Here is a 14,453-nt window from a genome sequence, read left to right as displayed (position 1 = left end):
AATGTTCATGGAAGTCTAAGGGCAAGAATAGTGAAAATTTCTTTTCATTCTCCCAAGCTTTGTTTTCAACCTGGGAACTTCCTGAACCAGTTGTGATTGTTCTCTCCTAAGTATTTGTGGCAGTCTGCTCTTGGACCCACAAAGCTCTTTAAAACCACTTTGCCCTTAGGCAACCTGTGAAACATTTTGCCAAGCCTTGCATGAAGTGCCATCTTCTCTTCTTTTATTCTGACCGGGGTTCCTGTTAGCTTAATTTGATGCCTTTTAGTTCTTGTCAAGAACAAGGAAATGGATGAACTATCAGGCTGAGGAGTTTTGACTAGCTCTTTCATTCCTCTCATGGAAATCATTTGGTTCTTTCTTCCTTCTTGTTGCCTGTCTCTGGACCTTTGATTTCTGAGGTCCCCCTCTTTGGGGATGCTATTCATCCCATCTCTTGGGAGAGGGAGACGAGGAGAACCACGCTGCTTCCTTCCAACTTCAATTACAGAATCACACAGTGGCATAACACTGAATGTCTTTTTCCTTGTTTCTCCCCCTGTTCTCTAGCCTTCCCTTCTATCCTGGGTGCACTTTCCCAACTGACTTCTGAATATTAAGTAGCCAAGATATGGATGAGAGTGGGAAGCAGATCTCTTGATCAAAGAACTTGTGCTGAGCTTGTGAAGGGAACTTGCTTAGCTAGAAAGAACCTGGCTTTGGTGGATTGAAGGAGTAGCTGTTTATGGAATCGACAAGTCACAAGACATATTTTGTTGAAACCTTGTTTATGAATACAAATTTGCACAGAATAACAAAGTCACAAGTGTCATTAACTCAGGATTATATGAGGGTCTCTGAAAATGTGTTTACATTCAGCAAGGTTGGAAGTTTAAATGACAAGATTTGAAATACTGCACTCCCATTATGACAGTTGGTATAAAGAATTCTTAAGGATACCGTGGAAAGAGAAAGAAATAATTTGTAAGATTAAACTGTGTATATGTTAGTCTAAGAACTGGTTTCAAGACCTCCTAGAATGCCACTATTCTAGTCACTAGAACAAAATTGTAGCTACTGATCATTCACCTAAGATTAAATTCATTATTTTTTTAATTAGCATTTTGCTTGCTCAGTCAGTTGGCAAAAAAAAAAAGTTAATCTATGCTACTTGTGATGTATTGATTATTTTTATAAACCAATACTTTTGTTGAGACTTGTGGTACAGAGGAGGTGACACGGGCAGAAGGCATTTGCAGTAAAGTAGAAGTGCTTCAACAAAACTGGTAAATGTGGTAGCTGATAGTTTGGATTGGTATTAAACATCGATATTCTTCTTGTTTCTTGCTGGAAAATCTCAGCAAAGGCAAGTTATCACAGGAGCCCTTGTAGTTGAGTAGCTAAGTTTTCACTGATGCTTTTTTGTTTGTTTAGTTCTGGAAGTATAAGGAAAATGATTTGGAAGCCAATCCTATGGTGTTTGTCCAGATTTAAGCGACCACAGTTGACAGCTTGGACTTCAGGGTTGGAACTTAATCTCCCTGAGTACAGCAGAGATGTGTATATGTTGGAATCAGGGGAGGGGGGATGGAGTAGGGTGGGGATGAATAGCAGATACCTATAAAAAGCAGAGGCAGGCATTACTTCTATTCCACAGGACTAGTATTGCTGCTATGCATGTAATGGTGAAAGGCACCCCTTTAAAATAGGGACAGGCTCTTTTAGAACCTTTAGTGCCCTGTGAGCTGAGAGTAGCTGGCAGATCAGCTTTTCTGCAGATAAGTACTGACATGACTACTGCTGGGTCAGATCTCCTGCAGTTTTTCTAAATAAGAAGCTAATGACTTGCTTCTGGCACCGTGAAAACTGTTAGTGAGGTACATGCTTCCCGTTTACTCAAGGATGCTGTTGCTCTGTCTGTAGCAGCTGCCTGACAGAGGGTGCTTTCAAAGGTCAGGGCCAGTACTGAGGCACTGGGAACAAATACTCTGTCTCTAAAATGTCATTTTTCACAAGGTTGAATTGGCTGAGATTTGCTTTGAGTTTCTGTCTAGAGTGCTAAGTTACGAGACGCTTGTGGAGTCTTTCTTCCAATGGTTTAGCTTCTCATGTGTAGTTGGATCTCCAGGGAGCTTTCTGTTTGCTCTGTATGCGGTCTGAGGTGACTGCATTAATGTTCTCCCTTGAGGAGCACTAGTCGGAGACATGGCATTTTGGCCTCTTGTGAGCTACCTGAAAATGGGTCATTGGTTTCTACAGGCATTAGCTAAAGGTAATATGTGACTTCAGATGATTTTTAGAACTCCACAGCTAAAATGTTTGCTATCCCATGATATATCAAGACCTCCTCATATCGAGAAATTCCTGTTGCATTCTGCCATTGCAGCAGGATCGGAGTATTTTCCAACCTTCACTTGAAGATCTTGCTACAGATATAGCATCTGGTAAGGTATGTCACGATCTAGTAGTTTGATCACCTTGGAGAGAAACACACTATGCTTCTGTTTTACAAATCACTGGGCACTGCCAAATAGATGTTGTAATACTCCTTTGAGTTCCTCCTTGAAGTTGTTTTATCTTTTAGATGCATGCAGCTGGTAGTTGGTAGGATTCTTCCACCTAGTTGCTGGGTAATTTTCTTTAACTGGAGGTGAGTCTCTACCTGGGTGTTAAATTTGATATATTAACTTCAAGACTGACTAACTTATTCACCTGTTGTTTTTATTTGTGCTCCTTTTGCAATGAAATGAGTCTTAATAGTCTAGACATCTAGATTTCCCCCTGCCACCCCCATATGCGTACACACATACACACCCCTGCAGTTTTGACTTTGCGTAGTTTGGGGGAGGAGTGGAATGAAGTGTTCAAACTCATGTAGGCAGAGATATCGTCTTGTTGGCTGTTAATCATGGCAAAAAATACCCCCCTCTCCCCCCTGGTTTTGCAGACTTCCTAAAGATTGTCAGGTGGGGCTAATTCATGAAGAGTTCCCCTCACACAACAGTAGGGCTCCCAAGTTTGTAAACATCATCCTGCTTTTGTGACTGGGCCAAGAGAAGTATAACTGCAGTAATTGCTTTCAAATAGAAGGCTTCAGCGTGCTCAGCTGCTTTCTGCTGTCTGCTGCCGATGTTTGCAGTACTCTAACCCAGCCTTCCACAGCACTCCTAACAAAATGGGGTTGTTTGGCCCTGGTTTCCAAAGGGAAGGCTTTTGTTTGGGACTTGCTATGCCAGTGGTGCTTGCCTAAATGAAAAATGAGGGTTTAGAGGGTGGGCATCTTTATGACTTTGTGTGGTGGAATGGCCTCTGCGTTCAGCAGACAAGTTCTTGCATGAGAGTGTGGCTGAAATATCCTTCAAGTTTCAAAAAACAGCCCTCTTCCCCCTGCAAAATGAGGAACACTTATTCCTTCAGTAAAGGTCTCCATTATGCCTTTATAAAGTCTCTTTCTAAAAGAAACCGCAGGCTTCTTCAATCTGTCTGCCCTTAAACCTGTGTTGAAGATGAGTCCTGGACCTTCTCAGAATCTTTCTTCATTTCTTCCTTATTCACTTTGCACTTCTGGCTTATTCATGAGGAAGCTGTAGGAACTTGCCTATCTGCAGGGCTCCTGGGGAAGGAAATGGAATACACTTGCCTTTAAGTCAGATTTCTCTATGGCAAACAGGCTGCCTGGGGGAGGGGGAGAGGTGCTGGAAAAAAAGGGGTGGGGGAAGCCCTCATACCTGTGCTTGCCTCGCTTGTCTAAAAGTTTCTTAGGAAGGCAAATCTGAGAGTTGACCATGCTGATCAAGACTTAATGGACTTAGTTGCAACATGGGTGATGACTTATTCCAGAAGTTACAAAAATCAGACTAGTAATAAGAATAGTGATCTGCTGCTGTTGTTTGACCTGTTTTTATGGTTGAAATGTTCAAATACAGATGTTGCCTATCCTTGATTGAGGTTTGAAAGGAAATGGTGCTTACTGGCAATGAGACCCTACCTTTACTCTGTGACTGTGGAACAGGAAGATATTGTGGGCTCTGAATTTGTTTAGGAGCCACATTTTTTCTGCTTTGGAAGAAATCGGGAATCAGCTATGAAGTTTCTCCCTGTAGAAACTCTAGTCAGTCCTTGTAGTCAAATGAGATTGATAATTCTTTGTCTGTTAGAATAAAAGTATTTTAATACATGATAGCTTGTTATTGATACAGAAAATGTCAAGTGTTGATTTCACTCAACCTTAGCTTTTTGTGCTTTTCAGACCTTGAGTTTGAGAATCTAACTTCTATACCTGATTGAAAGTGCTGTCAGCAGATTGATCATCTTTCTTGGGATGAAAAGTTTGATGTGTCTGGTTTGCAAAAAAAAACAAACAAACAAAAACAAAAAAACCCCCAACCTTTTGAATGTTGATTTGCAAATATCAAGGTAATATAATAGGTCATGAAAAGATAATGCCAAACTAATATTACAGGTCTTGTTTCCCCCCCTCCCCAGCAAGGAGGTCGCTGGGATAGTATTGGGAGTGTTTTGTTTAGTGTAAACAGTGGAATAATGCTTTGAAGTTGCTTTTGTCAACACCAATCCTGAGAAAAACACAACTGAAGCAGCATCACCAGGATAAACAGGCTTAATTTGTATCTTTCCAAACTGCTTGGCATATCTATTCAGTTAACTCCTCCGAAATGGGTCTTTCATAAAGCTGTGCTCTTCTGCAGAAGTGTGCTGATGCTCTTCTTCTGACTCGTAGCATTTAACATCTTCTGTTTTTTTGATTTGATGAGCACAAATGCGGTCTTATATTTAATTCTTTCTGGAAGATAAATCTAGACACCAAAGTCAGTAGAAACAAGTATATTTTCAGTGCTGTATGTTCACCCCGATCCCTTCCCCCTCCAATCTGTGCCATGGTCACTTTTAAAATATTTTCTACATATTTTGCTAGGACTAGTTGACATGAACAACAGATACTACTTTACAAAGCTTTTCTTCTGATGTGTAAGAACAGACTGGAATGTGCATGTCCTGCTGTTGTGAGGTGCTGGTCATATCAGCCTACAACAAGAGTTCTTGTGCAAGTTAGAAAAGAAGCGGGTGTGGTGGTGTTTGTGTGTTATGCATAAAAGACTCATGAATTTGGGGCATTCTTAGATACTTGTTAGAAAACTAGAGTTTTCTGTTAGATTTATGTGGGAACTTGAACACGCTTATACCTGTATCGGTAGCTTCTGTGGAGGACTTCTTACCTTAAATAGCTTTTAAGCTAGCCTGTTCTTATTAAAGATGTATCAAAGAGCCAGTATACTGCTGGATGATGTGAGGGGTTTAAAGATTTGCAGTATGGGTAGACCTTAGATTCTGGACAAGAGCTAAATTAATGTAAGTTCTGTAATTATTTTCTGGAAGCACAATTTAAGAAAGATGTTGTCTGGTGTAAGTATCTGTGCTACAGAAGAGGTACATGCAGCTGGTGATAGCGGAAGATGTGCTGGGTAGTCTATGTTAGGCTTTCTGTCGAAGAGCACAGATGGGACTAATGCAAACCAATGGTAGAGCTTTTATAAAGTGATTATGTCCATTATGTAAGCTAAAAGTGTTCTTCAAAATTCATATCCATTAGTGTTATTCAGCCCATAGCTCTTACTCTGATTATTGGGCAGGGTTACAGTATGGATGAGCGTATGGATATTAAAATTTCCACTAATAAATGTTTGTGAGAGTCAAATGTTTCTGATAGTTGAGCAATAACTGGAAAACTCTCAGTGCAGCATACCATGAACATATTTGGTAACACGGATGCTTCTTTGTAAGTTTTCAGCTGTTGTTTTAAAGTGAAGTGCAAAATTCAAAAAGAATTTAAGCAGATCTAGTCAAGACTTGATGCTCATGGTGGTGGGGGAGAGGGGTGTTTTGAACCAGTTGATGAAGGATCTGTTTCCTGTTTTGAGGTGTAGTAATTTTAACGTGATGATCCATCTCACTACCACGGAGAGGAATTACTCTTTAAAGTTATTGACTAGCTGTAGGTGAGGAAGAGATGACAAGTTGGATTGGTAACCTTGGCTGTCTTCTCTAGATGTAGAATAGCCACAAACATCAGTTTCTCTGATTACATTCTCGCTATGTCTGTCAGGGGGTTTTGAAGTGTGACCGTGTAACCGTCAGTAGAAAGCAGAAAGTTGCGCAACTGAGAACTGTCCTAGCTGAAACTGATTTTCCAGTAAATGTATATTTGTCTGTCAATACTGTTTACTGCCATTTGAATAACATCTGTAATCTCCTACAAGTGTGACTACTAGCCTTCCTGAAATGTTACGCTCCGTGTGCTTGCTCACGTGTAAATGGCCAAGTGCTTGCCTTTTAAGCTCTGAAGTAGACATGGGGAAACTGAGGCTATGGGATGCCAGTAAGTGAAAGGATTTAATGGTATGGGTCTTATCTTTGTTGTGTATGTTCTCTCAGCTTTTTATAGATGGGCTCATAGTTCTTGATGGCCACCAGCGAGAGGAGGGTAAAAGCAAATGCTTGAAACCAGGCCTGTGCACCCTGGGGCTTGCAGAGCCATGTCCTTGCCCTGCCTGCCACCAGGAGGCAGCACGAGCTGTGCGGGCTGCAGAGGTCAGTTATTTGGCCAGAAATTCAGTTATTCCACATCTTGGAAGAAGAGCAGTGCACCAGTCATAGCTGCTTGTAATGTACTATTAAATTTCTATAAGGTAGTAGAGGAATATTTTCAACTCCAGAATCTATGCCAGCTTAGGTGGTCAGATTTGCCACCAGAGCTATGGGACTCCTTATTTTAAGCATCTTAAAATGGGTAGAATGCCTCTTTATGCCCATTCATACCTTCCAGCATGTGCATGCTGGAACAGTGCATTGCATGGAGCTCTCTTTACCTGCAAAAATTCCCTAGCATCCTAGGCAAAGATACAAATCTGCTTTCAAGTGGAATGATGGGAAGGCATAGTTGATCTGTTTCCTAAGACAGCAAGTCCAGCTTAAATTTTTTTCTGCCTTAACCTGTGTGGGCAGTCAGATGCAGCAGCCAACTTGCAGTACGAAAGACCAGCACTTACATAAGATGAGTAAGTGGACATCTGGAAGTACTTGAGCACTATTTTGTACTTCTAATACAAATCAGTGGAACACAGGAAAACTGAGGGATATGTTAGAAGATCAGTTGTTAAAAGCAGGCGAGGTGGGTAACAGAGCTTTGGATCATGCACTGACTTGCAGAATTGTGTCTAGGTTAACACTTTTAATTTTGACTCAAAATAAGGAGACTTGCAGTTGCCAGAACATAATGTTAGGGCCATACCATATAGTACTTATTTTCTGATACTATTCACTTTACATTTATTTTTCAGGTAGCAGTTCAGGAGAGGGGTGGCAAGTAGTGTTTTCAGAATACAGGAGGATCCTATCCTGCTTCCCTAAATGCTGAGACTGGGGGGGCAGGGGAGAGCAGGGAGTTGGAGGGTGAAGCTACTGAAATGCTTCGCTAACATTTGCTTTCAAAAAAAATTGTGGAGTTCGTCTGTGCTATATTGTCGTACCTCAGAAGTAGAGGCCTCTAATTTCTCAGCTGATCTCCATCAGTTGTTCCTTTCCAAAGACAGTTCAAGCCCAAGTATGCCTCTGTCCATTGTAGTCACCGCTGAGCTTCCTTTTTCCCTTCTCCCTTGAGTCCAATCTAACTATTTATCACTAAACCTTTATCTGTTTCAATAATGGAAGATCTTCCCTAGTATATGTCTGAAGGCAGAAAGTACAGAAGAAACAGTTTTCAAAGGCATAGCTCGTGGTGTATATGTTAATGTAACTAAGCAATAGAAAAATACATGCTCAGTTAAGTGCATTTCTGAATAGACTCATCCCTTGCTGTAGTCATGAAGGATCTCAGGCAGAGCCCTTCTGCTTAGGGTGCTGCACTGATCTTTCTTCTTGTTGCTGCTGCTGCTGTTCTAATACAGGGAGATTTCAGTGTTATGGTCAACCCTTCTTGGTGAGGAGGTCAGGGGCGTACAAAGCACTTATGAGCTATCTCAAAGTCAAAATGTACATCTCTTGATGTAACAGTAACATAGTCCTAAGCACCCTATGAAAGATAGCTGAATTTTTACATAATTCTCTTCCTGAAACGGTGCTCTTAATTTCTTGGCTGAGTGTCCCCAGGTCCATATGAATTCATATATTATAAGCCTGTGAATCGTGTGCACGTTAAGGCTTGGCTCTGCTGTATTTAACGAGCTTCAGTTTTTGGTGTGGCTTGCCTCTAAGCACAAAGATGTATATATGAGGGTTTTAGGATAGTGGTGCAATAACTCTTTCTGTACTTGGAGGTTTTTTCCTTGGTTTTAAATGTATGTGAGAATCTCAATGTTAGCTTGGACAAGTTGGAAACTATCAAAGCTGAAGGGTTTGACAGCTACTCTTGTTAAACTCAAAACAGGTAAACCCTACATGTATGCATAAGGTAACTTTTTCCTAAATAAGTTTAGTATTTGAATATCAATATCTGTCCTACATATTTGGTCATAAAACCAAGAAAAATGCCTGAAGCCTTGCTTTAGTGAAGTAAAGCTGCCATGTTTTTTCCAAATCATTTTAAAACTGTCTGAAATCATGCTTTTCCTCTTTCCTCAGGGGAAGTATACTACAAGTGTGCTTCCTTTAACAGTTTCTGTTTCTGCTGTATCTTTTGCAAGTCCATTTTTTCATACTACCCCTTTCATGAGAAAGAAGTCTAAATTCTTGATAGATGCAGGGTGGATTTTTGTATGTTCTTCTTTAGATACGTTTTTCTAGAAAACAGCAAACAGATCTGTTACATAGACTGATCTTTTGTGTGCTTCCTAAAGGATGGCTCTGATTTTATTCCTTTTTTTTTTTTTGGTCTTCAGTTGCTTAAGTCTTAAATATCCTAGCTGTTTCCCAGTGTTCAGAACCCTTCACTTCATTCAGACCTCTTACGGCTACTTCTAAAATGGATTTCTGTGGCTAAGTAAAGCTGAGAATTGGATGCAGTGGGAGGAGAATAATAATAATAATTCAGTCCTTGGTGTGTGTGGGGGAATGTTTTTGTTTTGCTGTTAGCATGCTTTGCCCCAGTTTTTAATGCTGTGACATTTCATGCTTTTGAGAAGATGCCTTCAAGGGCTTTCACATGACAGCAGAGAAGTGAAATTTCTAACTGCTTTCAGCTGGCTTTCTTGTAGCAGCAATATCTGCTTATTCCAAATCACTGTGTGTCTGGTGTGCAACAGTAGTTATTTATTGCTATCTAACTGGTGTCTTGTTTCTTTTCAGAGATCGTTCACATTAATAATAGAAGCATGGGATTGGGATAATGATACAAAAGCGGGTGAGTATTTGTGTAAAACTTGCAGTTTTCACTTACTCTGTGCTGTATTTCCACAGATTGGGGAGGGGGGAAATGGTACGCTGCTGCGATTGGCCATCCCTCCAAATCAGTCTGAATGCAAGCCTGCTGTCTAAGTAAAGGGCATGTACAAATACAAGCAGTGAATACTGGGTTAGGAACTGTGAAAAATTATTACTGGTAGGAAAAAGGATGGACAGTAGTAAGTGAAGATTGTAATACATGACTCAATAATTAGCTTTAAAAAATGTTTAAAATCATGGCAAGCTCTTTTTTTTTTTTCTTTTTTTAAAAAAGAAAACTGTCTGTGCTATAGAGTTGCACTTTAAATTCTCCTCAGTTTACCCATAACCACAGTGTGCAATACTTCGCATGATCAGGTAAACAAATAAGCATTCTTGTTCCCCATAAAGGAACCATGCTTGATGTTTTTGATGCAAGTGTTCTAAATCATGGTATGATTCCTTCTCCATCTGTTTCTCCTGAAGTACTGAAAGTTACCTTTCATTTCTGGTCTGTAAATGCTAATGCTTAGTATCAGAGCAGGACTATTGATCTGAATGAAAAGCAAGATTATTGTATAAATACTTCGAAATCATATGAAGGTGCTGGTTGCCATATTGCTGCTGAAGTAGGACTCCAGCTTGAACCTACTCTTTGGTAATGGTTTACAAACCTGTCTTAAAATAATCAATGCTTTTGGCTACAAGGGTTAGGTGAACTTCAGGCTTTCATTGTGGTTAATGGTGGACTATTTAGTCTTGTCTGGGATTAATATAGAGGAAGATAAGTGTTTGGACATGAAGACAGCAAAGGTTTATGTCACAAATCATCATCAGTTTCTAATTACAGGTTCCATTCTCTGCTGCTTCACTGGCCATCCTTATCAAGATGCATCAAGCATAAAAAAATTGGCAAAACTCAATTGATATTAAGGCTATGTTAGAGTTTCAAGGTCCTTTTCCTTGAAGACTGGGATCAGTCCCACTTGCATTTTCCTGACAGACTTTCCTAACTTAGAGGTTTTCCTAATGTACTCTGTCTCCAATGATAGACAAAGTAATGATGACTTTGTAGTTTGTTCCTGAGTCCTCCCTTGGTTAGAATTAAGCTTCTTTTGTCCTGTTGTTTAACAGCTCCTTCAACCGGTTGGTCTCTTCTCCCTAGTAACAAGTGATAGGACGAGAGGACATGGCCTCAAGCTGTGCCAGGGGAGGTTTAGGTTGGATATTAGGAAAAATTCCTTCACTGAAAGGGTAATCAAGCACTGGAACAGGCTGCCCAGGGAAGTGGTTGAGTCTCCATCCCTGGAGGTATTTAAAAGACGGGGAGATGTGGTGCTTAGGGGCATGGTTTGGTGGTGGACCTGGCAGTGACAGGTTAATGGTTGGACTTGATGATCTGAAAGGTCTTTTCCAACCTAAGTAATTCATGGTGCTGCAACCCTTCAGTTGGTCCGCAGCCTTCTTGAATGGCACTTCCCAAAGTACATACACGTGGTATTCAAAACGAGATCTTGTGCACTGAGCAGAGGAAGTCTGAGTCTTGAATAAGTTTAGATATCCTACATAGCAACAGATTGTATGTGTCCTCTTGAATGCTTTGTTCAGCAAGTACTACATGAAGTTAATTCCTTTAAATAGTTTCCAGCTTGGGAATAATTTAGCTAGGGGCAGCTAGTACAGTGAATATTGGAATATTCATGCCCTAGTTCTAGATGGCAGATCAACTCATGAGATGGTGTAGATGGGGGTGAACATGAAGAGCCTATCCTGCAAAAGAGATCTGTATGCATTTAAGTGCTGAATTTTGTTTTTTAATAAGCTACTTAATGCTCTTCTAACTTGCTGTGTTTATGTCTTAGAATCTGCAGAATCCTCTTGCAAATCTGTAGCTTTAAAATCCATTTTTTTAAATACTCTTGATAAGGGGACGATCGCTTTAGGCTTCTGTTAAGTCTTTCTTATGCCTTTTAGTTTTTTTAACATGCTCTAACAAATCTTTTTACTTGAATTGATGTCACTTTTTTTTTCCTGAACTTCAGGACAACAGGATATATAGTGTGCTTTGGAGGCCCAATGGGCCATCTCCTTAATTTAACAGTTTCCATAACTACAGGAGTCTATATAAGTGTCAGATTACAGTTTAGCTCTCATGAGAAACTGCTAATGGAAAGTGAACTTCCCTTTAATACAGGCTGCCAGAGAGGTTCTGTTAAGCTATATTGTATTTGAAACTTAGAAGGCTTGTCATGTGAATTTAGGAAGGCTTTGTTGGCTTATAATTTGGCAGAAAACTAGCTAAATGCTTGTCTTGGTTAAATGTTTCTGTAGTCTGTTTACTGATTCCATGATAGAGACCTGTTGCTTTGCCATGCTGTAATTTAACCTTGCATATTAGATTTCTAGGACGAAGTCCTTAATGCTGAAGATTTTTTTTCTTCTTTTTTTTCTTTCTTTTTTTTTTTTTTTTTGAGTGGTCTTGGCTGGGTGTCCTCCAGTAGGTTTTGCCTTGTGAATCTGTCAAGGTGCAAAGTCACTTCCCTTGTATTTCTGCAAGGACCGCTGAACTGCCGAACAGGGACAGATCAGTAAAAAATCGTATGTAAGATAATAGGAAAGGGAATATGTCAGCTCCTCCAGAGAAAAGACAAACAATATCAGCATTACCTTTTGTATTGCCCTGTGAGTAGCTTGTTGGGAATGTTTGACCTCTGCCAAAAGTTAATATGTTGATGATCAGTGTTCTTATTTAAGTGTAGTCATGGCTCCTGATTGCACAGTTACAGTTAAATACTCTTCAGACAAGGATTCGTCTTCCAAAAATCAGATGCTTAATTAAAGAACCACCTTTTAGCCATCATCTCGTGTTACGCAAACATGTGTGCTGCTATCTGCTTTTCTAGAGGGACTTGCAGAAAACTTCTTAATAATCAAGAAGCCTGGTTGCTTCTGAGGTGTGTGTGTGGGGAGGTTAGAGGGGTGTATGCTGCTTTTTTGACCAATAACTAGACAAATTCAGTTACGCAGTTCGTTGCCTTTACTGAGGGCTAAAAGTAATGTGTGTGAGTTCCTAACTTGAATTTTAATGGTAAACCTGATGCAGGGAGCAAACTCGTCTCATCAAAACACTTAAATATGAGAGAGTGACTATCTTCAGAAACACTTTGGCATTGTGGAGGAGGAAGGAGGAACCTTGACAAACACGTTCCTCCCTGTGATTACAGATCTCTTCGGAAGATGCACCTTTTATTCAGGATCAGTTTTAAATTTGAAGTAAAGCAGAATTCTCGTACTTCGGTACTTAAGAATTTAGTATTAGAAAGTAAATGACTTGGAGCTGATTTCCTAATGCCTTTTGTGGTTCAGGGTAAATTATTTGGCTTGCTTATTTAGGCTGTTAAGGCCTACTTTTACTGATATAAGCTAGAGGAAAAGCTCTTAAGACTCAGAATACATTCTTTTTCAGAGGAGTTTGTGAAGATAAAGTTTGTTCAAAAAAAAAAGTCACTACTGGGTGATTTCCCCCATTCTTGATCCCAGGTATTAAGAGGACCATTCTGCATAGGTATATTTGCAATAGCTGTAGTGCTTGTTCCAGTTGTTTAACTGTCTGATGAATCTGCATTAGCCTGAAGATGCTGGATAAGATTTTAATTATCTAAACCACTCCTTTAATCTCAGGACCTGTTCTTCAGTCCATCTGATGCACTTTGAGGAAACACTTCATAGCCATGGCTGTTGCAGGTTGTTTTAATGAGCCTGTGTTGCTTATAGCTGGAAAATAGCTCTATAATGCCTATTTGCTATTTGTTCAAATTCCTTGACTGTACAATGATTCAGCACTTTTTCTTTATAGTTTTTCATCAAGGGTTTCAGATCAATAGTCATTAGAGAAGAAGAATATCATGAAAGGATGTTGAATCTAATCATGAAGCTTTTAATGGTGATTGGTATGATAGATATCCTGTCCAGTCAAAAATAAAATGTAGGCAGCGTTATCTAGCTTGCAGGTTTCTTGCCCACTCTTATACTGGCTACATGCTGCTGGATGATAGAGGAGTTCACGTATAGGAATTTGAGAGTTAAACAGGGGTAGACTTCAGTGTGTCTTGTCTAGCCATAAAATGTTTTTTGCAGACTAGTCCAGGCAAGCATGAATTGTAGCCTATATATGGCAATACTACTTTTAATATTAAAGCAGAGAGATACTTTGAGTTCTTAATAATTGGCGAACCTTTCAATGCCTAGTTAAAACAGCTTTTTTTTTTAGTTCAATATTCCTTAATTTTAAGAGGAAAGATTTTTATGGTAGAAGCAAGCTTGAAAAAAAGATGTTGAGATAACAAAATGCATTGCAGAGCCCAGTACTTCTGTAGCTTTCCTTTTCCTTTAATGTCGGAGTGACTGAAAATTGTCACTTGAGTCCTTTTACCTGCTGACGGGGAAGTGCAGCTTTGGTAACCGATGCACAGGATACCTCTCTGCTGTCAGTAACTTACTAGGTGAGAAACAGTCACTCCTTTGGTTTTATTTTCTAAACGAATTAGGTTAATGAGTTCTAGAAAGTAAGTAGGTGAAACACATTTGCTGACAATGATAGTTTAGTATTGCTTGCTACCAGCTTGGTGTGTTTTCTATTATTATTAATCTGAAGTTTAGACTTTATCTCACTACCATTACAGACTCTTGCTGCGTGCAAGTTTTTGGTTCTTCATTTCTTTTAATGTGCATTTTAAGGAATATTTATTTAAAGAAAATAGATGCTAAAGCTCTGAGCTGGCAATATTACAGCTGTTCCATAAATGGGTGTGAAATTCATATATACAAGTGGAGCTTCTGTTCCTTTTTCTTGTCCTGAAATAGAGCTTGGGGTTCCAGCTGCAGCTTGCAGAGTCACCTATAAAACCTCTTGTAGTAGGGTGTTACCAGATTTGAATAGTGAAAACATTTGAAAGCTCTTATCACTGGGGTTACTCACTGCCTATCCTTACCATGTTTTGCTTATTCTTAACATTTGCTGAAGCAATTGTATAATTTTATTGTACTGACTATAACTGCATCTCATCTCCTAGTACTGAAGCTTCTATACCGAGAATAAAGTG

The 14,453-nt window shown here is 39.7% G+C and overlaps 1 protein-coding gene across 2 annotated transcripts in view; it reads left to right on the top strand.

The window, feature by feature from the left end:
- The window catches only part of JAG2 (jagged canonical Notch ligand 2), a 71,626-nt gene that overhangs the window by 17,682 nt on the left and 39,491 nt on the right, over positions 1–14,453 (top strand). For both annotated transcript variants that reach the window (XM_087747020.1, XM_087747021.1), the window contains exon 3: positions 9,277–9,331. In XM_087747020.1, the coding sequence (XP_087603146.1) occupies positions 9,277–9,331 (55 nt within the window). The remainder of the gene's footprint in view (positions 1–9,276; positions 9,332–14,453) is intronic.

The sequence above is a fragment of the Nipponia nippon genome, unplaced genomic scaffold, assembly GCF_047370975.1.
Source record: "Nipponia nippon isolate SJK-2023a ecotype South Korea unplaced genomic scaffold, ASM4737097v1 scaffold_11, whole genome shotgun sequence".
NCBI classification, from domain to species: domain Eukaryota; kingdom Metazoa; phylum Chordata; class Aves; order Pelecaniformes; family Threskiornithidae; genus Nipponia; species Nipponia nippon.
Note: the sequence above shows the minus strand (reverse complement) of the source record. Positions and strands in the feature narration are given on the sequence as shown.